Source organism: Acomys minous, assembly GCF_964271855.1.
Source record: "Acomys minous genome assembly, chromosome: 9".
Taxonomy (NCBI): domain Eukaryota; kingdom Metazoa; phylum Chordata; class Mammalia; order Rodentia; family Muridae; genus Acomys; species Acomys minous.
In genome coordinates, this window is record NC_140490.1 from 81,708,649 (window position 1) to 81,725,836 (window position 17,188).

Here is a 17,188-nt window from a genome sequence, read left to right on the forward strand (position 1 = left end):
CACCTCTGTGCTCCGGAGTCGCGCGGCGCCCCTGCGAGGGTCCGCGTCCACGCCCCACACCAGCCCGGCCAGCCAGCCGGCTGTGGGGAAAATTACAAGGCCTGGAAAACAACCGTCCTTCCCCGCCCCTCGCCAACCCCTTCCCCGCGCTACGCCCCTGGCACAGCCGGGTGGAGGCGACTGTTTTATGTAATCGCGGGGCGGCAGGTTTGCTGGCTGGCTGCACCGGTGAGGGAGGGACCCCCAGTTTCGCGGACACCTCGTGGCCCTGCAAGCCTTCCCTGGGGGCGAGGGGGGGCATGCTGGCACAGCTTCGGGTAAACTGAGGTTGATATGGGGGTGGACGGAGACCTGACGCTCCGAAGGAACCGGCTGTACTAGCCAACAGCTCCCCCTCCTTCTCTGAATCCCTCGCAGTTTGGGTAAACTGAGGCTCATGCTGAGGGTTGGGGGTCCCGGAGCTCAGACGTAGGCTCCTGGTCTTGGCAAATACCCTTCCTCTTCCTCTCTTGGGTTCTTTGCACTACTTGGGTAAACTGAGGTCCAGGATGACCCGGGCTCGCCCTCTTTGCGACAGACCCTTCCTTCTCTCTCCCGTCCCTTGCACATTCTGGGGAAACTGAGACCCAGGGGAAGATGGGTGATCGGGCCGGCGCCCTGGTAGACCCGGAGAGAGGTGTGGCGGCAGGGGACCGTCACTTCCTCGCCTTCGCCTCAGCTCTCTGGGCCAGCGCGCCCCCCAACGCCCCGGCAGCGGGTCCTCCGGGTGCGCATCACTCTCCCGCCCCCACTGCCAACCCGCCCCGCCCCGCCCCGGGCTTCGGGGGCACAGCCCGCGCCCCCTGCACCCCGCCCTGCGCTCACAGGCCGGGGCTGTTTATCTGCGGCCCCCACCCCCTGCACCCGAGGGGCCCCTCTTGCCCGCCCCCAGCACCCCGGGGTGCTCCAGGCCCTAGATAAGCCAGCAGGCTGGCACGGCGCCGCGCACGGGGCGGAGAGGTCACGGGCTTGCCAGGGGAGGGGCCGATGGGTCGGGGCTGCGCCCCCCGCCCGTCTGGCACCCCCAAATCCCTAATCGCAGCCCGATCTGCTCTCGCGGCGCAGCCCCGCGGGACGTGGCAAGAGCCGACCTGCAGAGCCTGTTCTGGCCGCGGCGGCCGGGGGGGCGGGCTGGGCGTGGGGGTGCCGGCGCTGCGGCACCTTTAAGACGAGGGAGGACCCCTCTTGCCCTCGGACAAACCAGGAAGGGAGTCGCGAGCATCATACGGGGCTTTGCGTACTGTACGGCTACTGTAGGGGCAGTGACGACGACGCCCGCCCGAGCGAGGTCCGCGCCGCGGGCAGCCCCGATCGCGCGTCCTCCGGGCCCGGGTCCCCGCGAGGTAAGCCGCCCGGGCTGAAGGGGACTCCTCTGCGGGAGAGGTGCGTTTTGTTTTTCTCTTTCTTTCTTTTATAAAAAATTTCCTTGCAGGGTGGGGACGCGGCCGGGGGCGCAGTGCGCACCCGGAGCGCCCGTTCGGAGCGGAGAAGGGCTTGGATGGGGGATCTGGGGCGCCTCCGCAGCTCCGGGGTCCTGGCTACCAAGGTTGCCCCAGCCACAGCCGGAGGCAAGCGGGGGCTCCGCCCGGGTCCCTCCGGGGCGAAGGGCACGAGCCCGCACCCGATCCCCCTCCTCTGGGCTCCGGCTGCACGGCCTCGGGGCTCCCGGCGCGCGGCCCGCGGGGGAGGGGAGTCGGGCCGCATCGCGGGCGGAGGTGGGGGCAGAGGGGCGCGTCGCGTGCTAAGTTTGCTATAGGGCCCGCGGCGCGCGCCGCTCCCCTTCCCGAGTGGTCGTGGGCAAAGCTGATGGGGGGGGCACTATCGGGGACTGCGCGCAGACGTTGGAGTTGGCCAGGATGGAGCTCCATGGGGGAGGGGGGAAAAGGGGCTGAAAAAACAGGGAGGGGGGCTTTGCAAAAAAAAAAAAAAAAAAGAAAAGCGAGAGAGGCGGGGGGAAGGGGTGGGGTGTCTGGGGGGCGGGCGCGGCCTCGCGGCTCTCCTGGGCGCTGTAGTTCTTTTTCTTAACTTTAAGGCTTGGCTTCTTGGAAGATGGTCAGGGAGCTTGGACTACAATTCCCAGAGTGCCCCGCGATGGCGGCCGCTCAGGGAGGGGAGTTGCGGAGGAGGGGCGGTGAGCGGCGTACCAGAGGGCCAATGGAAGCCAGGGACCGTCCGGCGCGGCGCAGCATGGGGGCGGAGCCTACGTCAGGGCGGGGCCTGCGTGGAGGGGCGGGGTTTCTGTAGGAGAGGCGGGGCTTCCGCAGATCCCTCGCCGGGGGCCGGTGGCGGTCCGGGCTTCCGGCTGCCGCCCCTCCCCTCGTGTTGTGTAACCGTCCCTAGGCCCCCCCCCTCCGTTTCGATATTTTAATTTTTTTTCCCCCTTTCTCTTTAGTTCCGGACGCTCCGGGACGAGGAGAAAGGTTCCTCCGCAAAACAGGACGTTCCCTCCCCGGGGGAGGGTGTGGTGTCGGGGGGCCTCGGGGCTTCAGGCGAGGCCGGGGATGCGCGGCCTGGCGCGGGCCGGGCCGGGCGCGGGGGAGGTGACGGGCGGACCCAGATCCGGGGTAATTTGCATCGCCCTCCCCCCAGCCCGGGTGGGGATTGGCCGGGCGGCGGCGGAGGGTGGCGCGGGGCCGGGCTCAGCGTCGCCCGCCGGGGCTCGGAGCCGCCAGCCCGCCGCAGCAGTCGTCACGGTCGCCGGGGCCCGCGCGCCGCCCGGGAAGGAGGTAGGAGCCGCGCGGCCTCGGGGCGGCCGCACGTCCCTTCCCTCCCCTTCTGCCCTCCCTCCTGGTCGCCATCGCCACCACGTGCGCCCCCGCTGCGGACCCCACCTGGGCCTGGCACCCAAGGGTGCTCAACTTGAGTGGCGGAAGTGAGAGAGAGGAGAGACAGATGGCTTCCCGGTTTCCTCCTCGGCTCCCTCCCCCTCTGTGCAGTCCTACTTAGCTCAGCACCCGTGAATGACTAAGCCCAGTACCCATAGGTGACAAGCTCGGCGGAAGCCCCGATCTCCCTCCTCCCCCCCCCCCTTGCCACAGCTGCTTCCCCCGGCGGCGGGCGAGGGTGTCTCGGGCCTCCAATGTCAGCAAGCCAACCAACTCCCCCCCCTCCCCTCTCCAGCACCACCTTCCCCGGAGCCTGGGCCCTGGGCGTCACCCTGAGTGGCCGCTCCCACGCTGAGGAGGGGGAGCCACCCCAGACACCAAGCTGATTACTTGTAATTGTCAGGGCTGTGGTGGGAGAGGTCCCAGGCCCTCCCTCCCTCCCTGTCCGGGCTCAGGCTAGGCCCGAGGTTGCAAAAGGGTTCTCTCAGTTGGGGGACAGCTGCTCACCCCAGGGTCACCTCTCCACCCCACACCTTTCCCGGAGGGACTCCCAGTGGCTCCCCCAGCTGGGCCCTGGCACCTCTCCGGGGCTGGGCTCGGGGCTCTGTTTACCGGCAGGCATCGCTGTGGAGACGGCCTGGGGGAGGGAGGGAGGGGACAGAGCCCGGGCTGGAAGACAGGCAGGAAACAGGATCCAACGGGGACACTGAAATTTTAATTTGCCGGTCACTTTGGGGGTGGGGGGGGGTATTTATTATTTAGTTGGGATTGGCCGTGGCGGAACCCAGGCAGCACCTGGCTGGGGAAGGGGAAGCCACGCATCTGCTATCCCATTAGTGTTCAGGGGACACTGAGGCCAGAGAGACAGAGCCCCTGTGGCCTGGTGTTGGGACGGCGGTTGGGCAGGAGTGCCTTGTCCTTGGTGGTTTTCGGGTGCTCTCTGTTCTTTTCCTCGAGGCTGTGTGACCTGTAGCTCGGTCCTCGGTCCTTGTCACGTAGAAGGAAACCGAGGCTTGGAGTGGGGAGGTCCCACGTGAGCCGGGGTTGGTGAGGGGCAGAGGAGAAGTAGAGATAAAGTCAAGGTCACGTGCCCAGTGGTCCTGCCTCAGAGTGAGTGTCTGTGTGTGTGTGTGTGGGGGTGGTGGGGTCTTTCCAAAATTCCCTCAGTGTCCCAGGGCACCTGCTCACCCGTGTGTCTTCAAGAGATCTGTAGGCTAGTGTTTTGGCCTGGACAGGAGTAACACCTGTCACCGTCATAGGGACTCTGCCCAGGATGACATTGAGCCCAGAGAGGGATAGTGAGACTCCAAGGTCACACAGCTGGGAACTAGTGCTACCTCCCGGTCCCGGCCATCTGCCACCCTGTGGGCTGTGTGAGTGACCCCAGGACCCCCACTTGCACATGGTTCCCTTATTAGGCAGAGCTGCGGTTTCCACTAATTATTTTGGAAGGGAGAGAAGTCAGCTTCCCAGGGCCTGGCGTGAGGAGGGGTCCACATGTGACTGGATGACCAGCTTCTCTCCCCCCAGGAGGCTCCTCTGCTTCCTCTCAGGTTCCCTGGAGCCAGCTCAGGGCACCCCAGGGTCTGCTGGGAGTTGGGCGTGGGTCTCTGCCAGCTGAGCCACCTTGGCCCTCCCCTCCACCTCTTGTGCCCCAGGCTCCTGACTCAAGGCCGTTACAGGCCCTGCAGGAGGCAGGGGAGCAAGCTGAGGCACGGCCTGCCACCCACCCGGAGGGGCCACCGGCTTCCTTCTGCCTTGGTTTCCCCGGCTGTCCTCTCCTAGGCATTCTTTAGCCAATGTAAGACAGGTTTGGAGTGATGGTGGGCGGGTGCAGCTCTGCCATCCTGAATTGGCACAGGGACCACATTCATGCCAGCCCCCTAGGGTGATGTTGCCCCGTGTTCTGAGCAGGGCCCAGGGCCCCTGTGTTGTGCCTGAGCTCCCTGGGGGCTGGGGGAGGGGGGAGGGGAGGGGAGGGGAGAGACGCCCTGGGAAGAACGAGTTAGGCAAGACCAGCCAGGTTCAAATTCCAGCTGGCTCTGTGACCCTGGGCCAGTGGCCTCCCCTCTCTGATCCAATCCCCTCTGTGTTGAGGGGAGGGGGCCGGGATTCCAGACCCCCTCCTGGGAGTGTGGGGTGAGGGTGGGCCAGCTCCCCTCCACTACCACAGCTTCCTCTCGCATCCATGGTGTGGGATCTGGAGTGTGGCCTGAGGACCGGCCCTTCCATCTGTCCCCTCAGCAGGCCAGGCTACTTAGTGGCCGTCCCCACCCACACCTTTCTGGTTTGACGGGAAACAGGCCCACCTTGAGCCAGGATGTGTCTGAAAGGGGAGGTGGCACATTGTGCAGGCCCCTGGGCCACCGAGGGACCTGGGGGTGGTGCAGGTGGCAGGCCGGCCCTGCCAGGCCTCCGCAGACTTTCTGTGGGCACGTTGGGTAACAGGTGCGGCCAGGCAGGCTCTGTTCCTGCTGGAAGAGGCCGGGATCCCCTCAAACAGCCTTGGTTGCCTGCAGTGGCCGAAACCTCACTCCCTCCCACCTCGGGGAATGTTCTAGCTTCCACTTGGAGCTGGCCTAGGCCTCCCTTCTGGCCTTCCTGGATGTGTGGCACTCAGAGCGTGGGAACAGGGTGGGCCTGGGCCCCACCCTGGAGCTGGGCTCCCCACAGGCCTGCCTGTCCCCACCCCCACACGCACACACTTCCCACTGGGCTTGCTGCCTTCCTGCCTCTGGCCCTTTAAGGCCTGGGGCAGGAAGCCCCTCCCCATTATGGCAATAAATGCACAGTAAATGGCCGGGCCCATTTGAGCCCTGCCTGGCCCTCTGCTGCTACCTAGCCAACGAGGACTGGTGGCCAGGGGCCGCCCATGCGCCCCCACTGAATTCCTGTCCCATTAGACCAGGCCAGGCGGGCATTGGCATCAGGTCAGGGTGCTGTAACCTTTGGGGACCAACCTTGCAACACAGGCTGGGAGGGGGGCAGGGACCCAGGGGCCTGTTAGGGTGCACCTGTGAGCCAGGCTTGCTGTGTTACCTTGAGGCAGGTGCCACCCCTTTCTGGGCCTAGTTAAGAGACTGTAAGGTGTCCCATAACTTGCAGGGGTTGTTGGTCGCTGTGGCAGAGGCGCACCAGGTAGCCTCAGGCCACAGCTCAGTACCCCAAGGAAACTGAGGCTCCGTGGCGTTTCACTGGAGCTCATCCAGGAACCCAGGGCCGGGAAGGCCTGCAGCCTTTCTGGGTGATCCTGCAGCTGGGTCTGCTGTGTGACCTTGTCTGTCTGCATGCCTCTCTGATCCTGTGAGGAGAGGACCAAGACGGCACTGACCACTGCAGGAACGAGAGGGCAGCCTGTCTTGAAAGTAGCTCCAGCAAGTAATCTTAGGTTAGACAAGCAGTGGGACCAGCGGCTGTCCCCTGACACTGGGTGTGTCAGCCTGCCAGGTGGGTGGGGCAGGGCGTGGGCCCGGGTCTTTGGTTCCCCTGACCTTTTGCTGTGACCCTGCTCTATGGCCAGGCCCCAGGAGAGTGTGTTCTGCTTCTCCAGCCCAGAAGGGGCCTGCCGGGGCCTGCCGCTCGCCCGGCCGCCGACTCAGCATCGAGCAGCCCCAGAAATCCCAGGGAGGCAGGCACAGGCAGGAGCTGTCGTGCAGGGACCCCAGCCAGTGTTGGGAAGGGCTCCCTGCGGACAGACATGGAGCTCCTGCATGGCCAATGGGTGTGGCTTACAGGTACCCCCAGGTGGGTTCCCAGTACCCCACGCACCACAGGAGCCACCGTGGGCCCTGGCCTTCCTTTGCAGTTGGAGCTGGGTCTCAGGGCTGTTCCTCCTCTGGTGAGGCCCCTGAGAGGCCCAGGTGGGGCGTAGGCCTAGGGTGTGGCGGGGCAGGTGGTGCTTGTTCCTGGAGAGAAGGCGGTTCAGGTGTCTCTGGGGGCCCAGGGACTCGGGAGGGCCAGCCTTGCTGATAGCCTCCTTGTGTCACCTTTGTCAGTGGGGCATGTGTGATGTGAAGTGGGGGTTTCTGTGACCCCACGTCTCCCTGGCCTGTCCATCGACAAGGGACATCTGCCCCAGCCACGACCCGCAGGCTAGAGCCTGGCTGCCTTCGTACTTAAAATAGGGCTCCGGCAGCCCCTGGCCCTGGCCCTCAGTAGCTGGTGGGAAGCCAGGGTGGCCGTGCCCAAGGCGACAGCCAGGGCTGAGTCACTTGGGTTTTTTCAGGCCCCAGGGCCCCTGGAGGGACACCTTTGAGCCTTCCCCAAAGGACCTGGGTCACCCTGGCTGGTGGGGGGGGGATGGTCTTTGGGGTCACAGACCCCCTCCCTCTCTGTGGCAGGCTGTGGTGGGAGGGGACAGGCTTGCCTTGTCTGTCCACATGCTCCCCAAGGCCTGGGGCCAGACGGCAGATGGTGGCAGGGGGTGGAAGCCGCCAAAGACAGGGGCTCCTGGAGGCTTCCCAGGGCTGTGCCTGGCATAGGGTTCCCCCTCTGCCCCCCCACCCGTCCCTGCAGTCACATCTGAATGTCCCCTCCCCTGGGTGGGGGTGGGGGGTGGTCTGCTCAGGCAGCTGGTGGTGTGGGAAGAGAGGAAAGGGTGGGCGGTGACCGAGGGGCACAAAAGACTCTGTGTCACCGTCCACTCTTGAGGGGACAGACCTACCGTGGATGTGCCTCCTGCAGGACCTCTGGGTAAGGGCCAGGCCAGGCAGGGGACAGGAGGAACCCCGAGGCCTCAATGTCCAGTGTCCCCTGGCCCTACAGTGGCAGGCAGGCGGATCTGAGTCCGGAGGAATGTGGGCCTTGTTGGGTGGCGGAGGGCCGCCTGGCTCCCCGGAGAGGGCGGAGGGGTGGGGACAGCACCAGAGTTACACAAGGCCGTGGGCAGATGAGTCACGGCTTGGGGGGGGGGGTGGCAGAGAAGAGGAGGGGTGGGGGCGAGTGGGATAGTCCAGTGTCCCCTCCCTGCCAGGCTCCTCTAGGGATGGCTGCCCATTTGCCAGATGGGGAGTCTGAGGCCTGGCCCAGGCCAGGCACCATCCCCTGCAAGGTGGGCAGGAAGCCCTGTCCCTGCCCTGGGTGGGGGTGTGGCATGGCGATAGTCACTCCCTGGCTGGGTCTGGCCCGGGGGCAGGGTAGGAAGGGGGCACCCAGGCCCAGGAGCAGGACGCCACCCGCTTCTGCCTCAGGAATCCTCCAGGGGAGCCAGGCCTCTCCACCGCCAGTTTAGTCATGGTCTCATTTTGGTGTCGTGGATGGGTGGCTTTCGTTTCCTGGCCCATGGCTCCCTGCTTGGCGTCCTGGGGCCATCCCTGGAGAGACTGAGGCTAGGGGCCCAACTCAGGATGCCGAGTCCCATCCGCAGGCACAGGGACTCCCCAGCCATTCCCTGGCGACCTCTTCCTCTACCACATCGGGTTTCTTGGTGGGTTGTGCTGAGGAAAGGGAGCCGGGTGTTCCCCTGGGGAAACAGGCTGGGGAGGCCGGGATCCACCCTGAGACAGCGTGTCTGTCCCCTGTGCTGATGCGCCCCCCCCCCCTTCCTGCAGGTGTTGGCCCGGAAGATGGCTGGCGGCGTGGATGGCCCCATCGGGATCCCATTCCCAGACCATAGCAGCGACATCCTGAGCGGCCTGAATGAGCAGCGGACGCAGGGGCTGCTGTGCGACGTGGTGATCCTGGTGGAGGGCCGCGAGTTCCCCACACACCGCTCAGTGCTGGCCGCCTGTAGCCAGTACTTTAAGAAGCTGTTCACGTCAGGCGCCGTCGTGGACCAGCAGAACGTGTACGAGATCGACTTCGTGAGCGCTGAGGCGCTGACCGCGCTCATGGACTTCGCCTACACCGCCACGCTCACCGTCAGCACGGCCAACGTGGGCGACATCCTGAGCGCCGCGCGGCTGCTGGAGATCCCGGCCGTGAGCCACGTGTGCGCCGACCTGCTGGAGCGCCAGATACTGGCAGCCGACGATGCGGGCGACGCGGCCCAGCCCGACGGGGCGGGCCCCACGGACCAGCGCAACCTGCTGCGTGCCAAGGAGTACCTCGAGTTCTTCCGCAGCAACCCCATGAACAGCCTGCCTCCCGCCGCCTTCCCGTGGTCCGGTTTTGGGGCCGCAGACGACGACCTGGACGCCACCAAGGAGGCGGTGGCTGCCGCTGTGGCCGCCGTGGCCGCGGGCGACTGCAACGGCTTGGACTTCTACGGCCCGGGGCCTCCTGCCGAGCGGCCCCCAGCAGGCGATGGGGACGAGGGTGACAGCACCCCCGGGCTATGGCCCGAGCGGGAGGAGGACGCCCCTTCTGGCGGCCTCTTCCCGCCACCTGCCGCCCCGCCGTCTGCCACGCAGAATGGCCACTACGGCCGCGCCGGGGCTGGGGAGGAGGAGGCTGCAGCGCTGTCCGAGGCGGCCCCCGAGCCCGGTGACTCCCCGGGCTTCCTGTCGGGCGCAGCTGAGGGCGAGGATGGGGACACGGCTGACGTGGACGGGCTTGCGGCCAGCACACTGCTACAGCAGATGATGTCGTCGGTGGGCCGGGCGGGGGACAGCGACGAGGAGTCTCGCGCCGACGACAAGGGCGTCATGGACTATTACCTGAAGTACTTCAGCGGTGCCCACGAAGGCGACGTGTACCCGGCCTGGTCGCAGAAGGGCGAGAAGAAGATCCGGGCCAAAGCCTTCCAGAAGTGTCCGATTTGTGAGAAAGTGATCCAGGGCGCGGGCAAGCTGCCGCGCCACATCCGCACGCACACGGGCGAGAAGCCGTACGAGTGCAACATCTGCAAGGTTCGCTTCACCAGGTGAGCCAGGCAGCCGGCGGGACAGGGGGTGTACGTGTGTGTGGGGGGGTACAGGGTAAGGGGGATGGAACAACGGACCGTGGGCGGCTGGGCTCTTCTCTGCTTCCCAGGCACGTGGCTCCCGTCCCTCCGGCCTCCTGGCTTCTGCCCTCAGCTTTCTTGGGGTCTCTCCTCTCTGTTGCTTACTTGGTTCCCAGGGTTTCCCCTTTTCCCGTGAGAGAGAGAGGCGGCTGGTTGGTCACTGAGCAACCATGCTGTTTGTCTTTTTGAGACCCAGTCTGACCACAAACACGGGTCGGGCCTGGAACTCGCAGAGATCCTCCTGTCTCTGCCCCTGGAGTGCTGGGATAAAAGCCTTGCACCAGCACACCGGATGCCCCAGCCAGCATTTGTTAGGCACCTACCCGGTGCAGGAATGCTGCTGTGGCTAGACAGGCCAGAGTCCCGCAAGGCCACCAGCACAGGCCTCCCTCAGACCGTTCAGTCGAGCAGGGGACAGGGCAAGCAGAGCAGCTGTGCCTTGGGGCCAACTTAGCTCGGAGGATCTCTAGGCCCAAGCAGTAAGAGGGGCAAGGCCTGAGAACGCAGCTTTTGGGGAGTTCAAGGCCAGGCCAGGCCAGGTGTTGTTTGTTGGTTGGCTCTGAGGAGGTCAGAGGTGGCTCCTAGGCTGTGTGGACCCAGGGCAGGGTAGACCTGTGCTGTGTGTGTGTGTGTGTGTGTGTGTGTGTGTGTGTGTGTGTGTGTGTGTGTGTAGGGGGTGACTGGCAGGCAGGGGCGCAGCCAGGCCCGGTGACTCAGCGGTTACCCCCTGCCCTGGGGTTCCCCAGCCACGCCTACCAGGCCTGAAGAAAGAAGCCATTGTCCTAACTTCCTGGCCCCACCCAGCCCCCTCCCCAGCACCCTGGCCCCCTCCCCAGAGGGCAGGAGAGGAGGGTGCGGCAGGACTCCAGTGCCCAGGAGTGCCAGGTGGGGACAAAGAGCACAGTGGGAGGCGGCTGTTTTAGTGGGTGAGGCTAGGGGTGGGAAAGCTCCTCCCCCAGGGATTGTCCTGGGGTCCCATGGGCCCTCCTTCAGACCCTGGGCTCTGGTGGCATGGTGGAGGTCCTGAGTGTCCAGTGCCCACCCTCCCAGCCCCTTCTCCCCAGGTGTGTACCTGAGTCCCCCTGAGCTTGGCTTGCTTCTTTCCTCATAGAAACTGAGGCCCAGAGACAGGTGCCCGCTGAGGCGTCTCCTCCCCTGGCCTGCCTGCTTGCCCCTTCCCTGGGGCCTTCCCCACACTCACCGCTCACCCCCACCCCCTCACCGCCCCTCCAGGCCTGGAGCCCAGGGGCCCCTGTGACTCACAGTGAGTGTTGAGTAAGCCAGGCCTGTGGCAGCCGGGGCTATAATTACCCAGGCCGGGGCTTGGGGTGATGAAACTGGGGCTGCCTCCCACCCCCACCCTGCCTCTGTGTGGCCGCCGGCCGCTGTGCTACCCCGGCTAGCCAGTTGTCCCTATGTGTCCCCCACCCTCCCGATCAAGCCTTCTGGGGAACTCTGTCCACACTACACACAAGTAGAAAAACTAAGCACTTGGGTGCTGGGCGGGGCACATGCAGGGCACAGCTGTGGACCACCCCCAATGCGAGGTGCAGATTGTGAAAGGAAGTAAGTGGGGTGGGGGTGGGGTTCACTGCATCTAAGTTCTCTTGGTACAACTGAGGCAGGTGCAAGGTCTGGTGCAGAGCAGTGGCTTTGTCCCTCAGGGCGGGTAGCCTGGGCTGTGCCAGGGATGGAGCCAGAGCCAGAGCCAGGTGTCTGGGTATTGGCAAAGGCAGAGGGGCATTTAGAGTCGGCAGTGGGCAGTGAAGAAGGGTTTACCAGGCCTCAGGGTCAAAGACGCTGGGGGGTTGGATTCCAGGCTAGCCTGGGCTACATGGGGAGGCAGCGCCTCAGAACAGGATAGACAGATTGAGAAATGTCACACAAGGTGTGTTCAGAGTTTCAATGGGGAGGGGGTTTGGGGAGGTGGGGGAGGGAGAAAGTGACTTTAATTCCAGCACTCAGTAAGTGTAGCCCCAGGTCAATCAGGGTGCAAAGAAGCTGTTTGCTTGCAGCTTTGCACCTTGGGCCTTGCACTGTCAGGGCCTAGAGCAGGAGGCGAGGAGCACAGTGGCCTTGGCTGTCATCCCAGCACTCAAAGAGGTGGAGGCAGCTGGGCGTGGTGGCGCACGCCTTTAATCCCAGCACTTGGGAGGCAGAGGCAGGAGGATCTCTGTGAGTTCCAGGCCAGCCTGGTCTACAAAGCGAGTCCAGGACAGTTAAGGCTACACAGAGAGACCCTGTTTCCAAAAACAAAAACAAACAAACAAACAAAAGAGGCGTAGGCAGGAGGATGATAAATTCGGGGTGCTGTCTCAGGAGTGCAGGGGTGTCGCTGAGGTGCAGGTACCCCTCCAGTGCCCTGCAAAGGCTCCTGTGTGTGTGGTGGGGGGGAGCAGGACAGCAAAGGTGCAGTGTGAGGTCATGGACTGGCTGGGGGCCTGTGACGCAGTTTCAGGGGGCATAGGCTGACCTTCATGCACTAGCCTTGGAGACTGGGTCTCTGTATGGAGACCAGGGACCTGGGACTAGGATGTGTGTGGGTCTCTGAGGAGCCAGGCACCATGCACACTCCTATAATCCCAGCACTCGGGAGGCAGAGGCAGGCAGATCTCTGTGAGTTTGAGGCCAGCCTGGTCTATAAATCGAGCAAGTCCAGGACAACCAAGGCTACACAGAGAAACCCTGTCTCACCCTCCCCTCTTAAAAAAAAAAAAAAAGTCTTTGAAGACTGAATCCCCCAGCGCCCATTGTCCTTGCAAACTCCAGCAACCACCAGCTGTAGTTTGGGGCCCACACACTCTTCCTCACCAGCCTCTACCTGGCTATGGAAATGGAACAGGCAACTCAGAGAGGTTTAGTATTTTCCTGGGGTTGCACAGCAATGTTAGTGCCCGCTTTGGCCCATGCCCCATGCCCTGTTTTGGTGGGTCCCTTCTTCCCCTTGGGTCTGAGGTCTTGTAGCAGGAGAGACAGGGCCTGGGTGGGGCTGGGGTCCTTCAGGTGCCCGCTGACTGTGCCCCCCCACGCCCCGCTGACCTCCCCCGCACACACCCCGCTGACTGTGTCCCCCCACACCCCGCAGGCAGGACAAGCTGAAGGTGCACATGCGGAAGCACACGGGCGAGAAGCCGTACTTGTGCCAGCAGTGCGGCGCCGCCTTCGCGCACAACTACGACCTGAAGAACCACATGCGGGTGCACACGGGGCTGCGGCCCTACCAGTGCGACAGCTGCTGCAAGACCTTCGTGCGCTCCGACCACCTTCACAGACACCTCAAGAAGGACGGCTGCAACGGGGTCCCCTCGCGCCGCGGTCGTAAGCCCCGTGTGCGGGGTGTGCCCTCCGATGTCCCAGCCGGGGCCGCTGCGCCTCCCGGGCTCCCTGATGCCCCGCGCAACGGCCAGGAGAAGCACTTTAACGACGAGGAGGACGAGGACGCGGCCAGTCCCGACGGCTCGGGCCGCCTGAATGTAGCGGGCAGCGGCGGAGACGACGGCACAGGTGGCCCCGTGGTGGCCGCCACCGAGGGTAACTTCGCAACCTGACTTGTATTCAACACAAAACAAAAACAAACCAAAAACAAAGCAAAACAAAACAAACCTAAAAGTGAGACAGAGAGAGAAACCACCACCCACCCCCAGCACCACAAGCAAGCAGCTCTCTGTCCGGCTGCCCTCCATCCACCCGCGCGGACGAGTGCGCGTGTATATACCATGGCCGCGGGCGCCTGCCTTTCTCAGATCCTTAGGACATGGCCCCACCCGATCCCGTGTCCCTCGCCCCGTCTGCTGCAGGGTTCCACCCCTGGGGCCCTGCCTGCTCCTGGATAAGGCGAGGGTGATGGGGACCCCAGGACAGGCGCCCGGCTCCTTGCTGGTTGGTTTTAAGGGTCTCAGACAGACCTTAAATGCTCTGTCCACTCAGAGTGGACGTTAAAATGGTCCCCGGCTCCCCACCCTCCTTCCTCAGGGCACTTACTAAAGAGGGGGGTGTCCCCTCGGCCTCCCCGCCTCCCTCCCCGCCTGTGGCCTCGCACCTCTGCACACCCACCCTGGCCACCACTGACATACAAATTATTTATTCCCAAGCCTGGGTGGCTGGAGCGGGGATTTGGGGGGGACGCTGTGGTCCCCGCAACTCCCTTTCACGGCACTTAAACCTGGCAGGGTCCTCGAGGCCTCTGCTCAGGGCAGCCCGCCCCAACCTTCCCAACTCCGCTAGCCCAGAGCCCCCACCCCATGTTCAAAGATTGAAAAGTCGTCTTCACCCCGCGCCCCACTTTTTAAAGCACTTTTTAAGATCTATTTCCCCTTTTCCTCCTTAAAGACAGTTTATATAGAGATATATATATAGAGATATATATATATATATATAAAATATTCTTTTCCTCAGAGGAGCAGGCAGCAGTTTTGGAGGGATGTAGCCAAGACCAGAAAGAACCCCAAGACTCAGGCAGACACAGCAGAGGGAATGAGAAAGGCCACAGCTTAATGTCACAAAACAGCAATAAAACCCCAAGATTTTAGTAAACAAAAGCAGAGACAAAAAAAAAAAAAAAAAATTTAAAAAAATCAGCAAAAGCGGCGACAGCCATGTGGGGATCTTGGCACTTTGTAACTGAACGGGTACTTTTCATTCTTAACTTAAGAAATGTTTACAAGTTGCACCCAGCTTCTATGAAAAATTGGAGTGAGAGAGAGAGCGCGCGAGCGAGAGCAGTGGGAAGTAACTAAGTCAATTTATTTTTGTATAAAATAAAAGAAACCCAACCCATTGCTCCGGTAGAATCCACTTGCGTCCCCGAGGCTCAGGGCCGGGTGTCCAGGGCTCCACGGGGGTGACCCAGGGTATGCGTTGTGCTGCCTGCCTCTGGGCCTCCCCAAGTCTGCCAGGCCCCTCTGCCCTGCAGATTGTTTTCTTTTCTCTTCTATGTCTGTTGGAGACCATAGGCCTGGGAGCCGCAGGCCGCCTGTCCTGCCCTTCCCAGCTCAGGGATGTCCCCGAGAGAGGGCTGGTCAGTGGCCAGCCAGACCCCGTCCCCTGCCTTTGCCCTCCCCATGTGGTGACCCCCCTCCTAGGCACCCCGTGTTTTTACTCAAAGGCACTGACTGTAATCCAGGGGCCAGCACCTGACACCCTCCCCCCACCCATGCCCCAAACTCCGGCTTTCCCCAAAGGCCCGGTATTCACCGAGCCACAGGCCACGGACGAGGCCGGGGTTGGGGGACATGGCTGCTGGGTGCCAGGGCGCTCCCACCCCGACCCCTGTGGCCCGGCCGGGGCGGAGGGTGTCCCTGACTGTTGGCAAATGTCTTTTTTTGGTTTTAAAGGGAAGCTCGTTAAGAAGGCTGCTTTCCAGTTTCTAGTAGAGGGGTTTCCCTCTATCCCCTGCCACCCTGCAAGTCCCCCCAGATGTCTCAGGATCCCCCCTTGGGGCCAGCAGAATGGGCAGGCCCAGGGGTAGGGTGGTGCTGGCCTCCCCTCTCACCGCACTCCCACAGTGGGCTGTCCCGGGAACTGCGCCCTGCAGCCCCCCCCCCTCGCAATAAAGCTAATTAATCACTTGTCATCCTGGCCAGTGGCCATAGACTTGGGGTGGGTGGAGCCCTTGGGGACTGTGGTGGGGGTGCCCCCAAACCCGCCAGTGACAACGCAAACCCCCTCGGGAATTGCACTAAACCCTCGCCCCTAGCTCCGCGCTCAGCTTCTGCCCACCCACACCCACCTTGCCTTAACCGCCAGCCCGTCCTGGGGGGCCGCAGCCACCGCATGGGCCCAGCGCCGGGACCTCCCCCTGCCCCCAAGGCCCGCCCTGCCCCCCATATACTGCAATCACATACTGTATATAGAATGTGGATCGATTTTTACAAATTTTTATTCTTTAAATTAAGGCCGTGATAAAAGTTGCCAAAGAGAACTGTGGAATTCACTAGAGGTTTGAGCGGAGGGTGCCGTAGGAAGGTTCGTTTGGCTGTTTGGGGTTTATTTTTTGTGTGTTGTTTTTGTTTTTGTTTTCCTTTTTCCTCTTTTTTTTTTTTTTTTTAACTGCCTGGTACCAACAAAAAGAAAAAAAAAAGACAACAGAAATTTGTTACTTCCATTATGATGAATCTGCGTGTGTGTGAGTGTGAGATACAAGAGACCGGGACCCCAGGATGGGGAGGGGACTGGCCTGCAGCCGTCCCCAGCCTGCGACCTGTGCAAGGCCACCGCTGCCGAGTAGTTGCTGCTCTTTGCCTTCCTACCCCTACTGGCCTTTCGAGATTAAGGAAAAAAATAAAATAAAATAAAAAGGCAAAAAAATAATAAAAATGAAAAAAATCTATATATATAGAAACCAATGAATGTAAACGGCAGACAGACATGGCCCGGCCAAGCTGGGCTCGATTGGGTAAAACCAAAGTGGGTGCCCTGGGTGGCCATTCAGGAGCACCCCCTGAGCGGCCAAGACCCTGTTAGAGCACAGCTGACCTTCTGAAGGTGCTTGCCGGGTTCCCTATGGATGGGTGGCCGGCCAGGGAATGCTGCTGCTGTGGCAGGCGCAATGGCAGCCTCCAAGTACAGGTGGCCCCCAGGCTGGTTGTTCAGGGAAGACAGTGCAAGTAGCAGGGAGTGTAGGAGGGGGGACACAGGCTGAAAGGAAAAACAGAAAAAGACAAAAAAAGACAAAAATCAACAAAAAATAAATAAAAAAAGAGAGCAAAATCCTATTTTTTGAGAAAGAAAGATATTTATATTTGCAGTTTTATTTTAAAAAGTTATTTAAGCTGAGGAAACGGCCTTCCCGGAGTTCGGGGTGGCTGGCACCGGACGGGTCAGGGGTCTTGGGGGGCTCCTCACCCCAGGAGCGATTATCTCAGTTCAGAACTAGCTCGCACTAAATATATATTGATTTATCTTGGTGGGGGGCAGAAGGGGCCAGGAGACAGAGGGCCAGGGGAGCCCCACCCCAGACCCAGACAAGGTGCCTTGGATTTTGGGGGCCCAGGCCTGGCGCATGGGGGTCCGGAGCACAGAACAGACATTCCACTGACTGGATGTAAGAATCTTTATAAAAAGCGTGGGAGGCAGAACGAAAACAAATCAATTGATTTAAAAAAAATGCACTTTTTGGGGGTGGGGGGGACAAGCTTTAAAAGTAATAAAAAAAAGATTATGAAAAATCCGAAAAAAATAGAATTCATTTTTCTTGTACATAAAAGAGAAAAACCCAACCACTAAATGCAGCCTGTTACGACGTCTCTTGCCTGGTCTCTGTGTTCTGTCTTGTTTTTTTGGGGGGAGGGGGGCCCAGTCTCTGCCTGGTATCACATGCCCTGTGGGTGGGGCCTGGCAGATGGACCCAGCAGGTCCCAGGGTGGCCGTTTGGGTTTTCCCAGGCTGTTCCTGGGAAAGAGGAGGGAACCCGTAGGCCAGCTGGGGGTGTGATCTCAAAATC

The 17,188-nt window shown here is 62.1% G+C and overlaps 1 protein-coding gene across 4 annotated transcripts; it reads left to right on the top strand.

Annotated features, from left to right (window-relative positions):
• Positions 1-200: 200 nt before the first annotated feature.
• ZBTB7A (zinc finger and BTB domain containing 7A) lies at positions 201-16,987 on the top strand. 4 transcript variants are annotated; one of them, XM_084797008.1, is made up of 3 exons: positions 201-317; positions 8,414-9,666; positions 12,833-16,987. In XM_084797008.1, exons 1-3 carry the CDS (start codon positions 300-302, stop codon positions 13,293-13,295), a joined length of 1,734 nt encoding a protein of 577 aa, XP_084653134.1. In that variant the 5' UTR covers positions 201-299; the 3' UTR covers positions 13,296-16,987. The 4 variants fall into 4 exon arrangements, with proteins under 4 accessions (XP_084653134.1, XP_084653135.1, XP_084653136.1 ...); XM_084797009.1 differs by lacking the exon at positions 201-317 and adding an exon at positions 1,243-1,422; XM_084797010.1 differs by lacking the exon at positions 201-317 and adding an exon at positions 1,249-1,382.
• Positions 16,988-17,188: the final 201 nt, after the last annotated feature.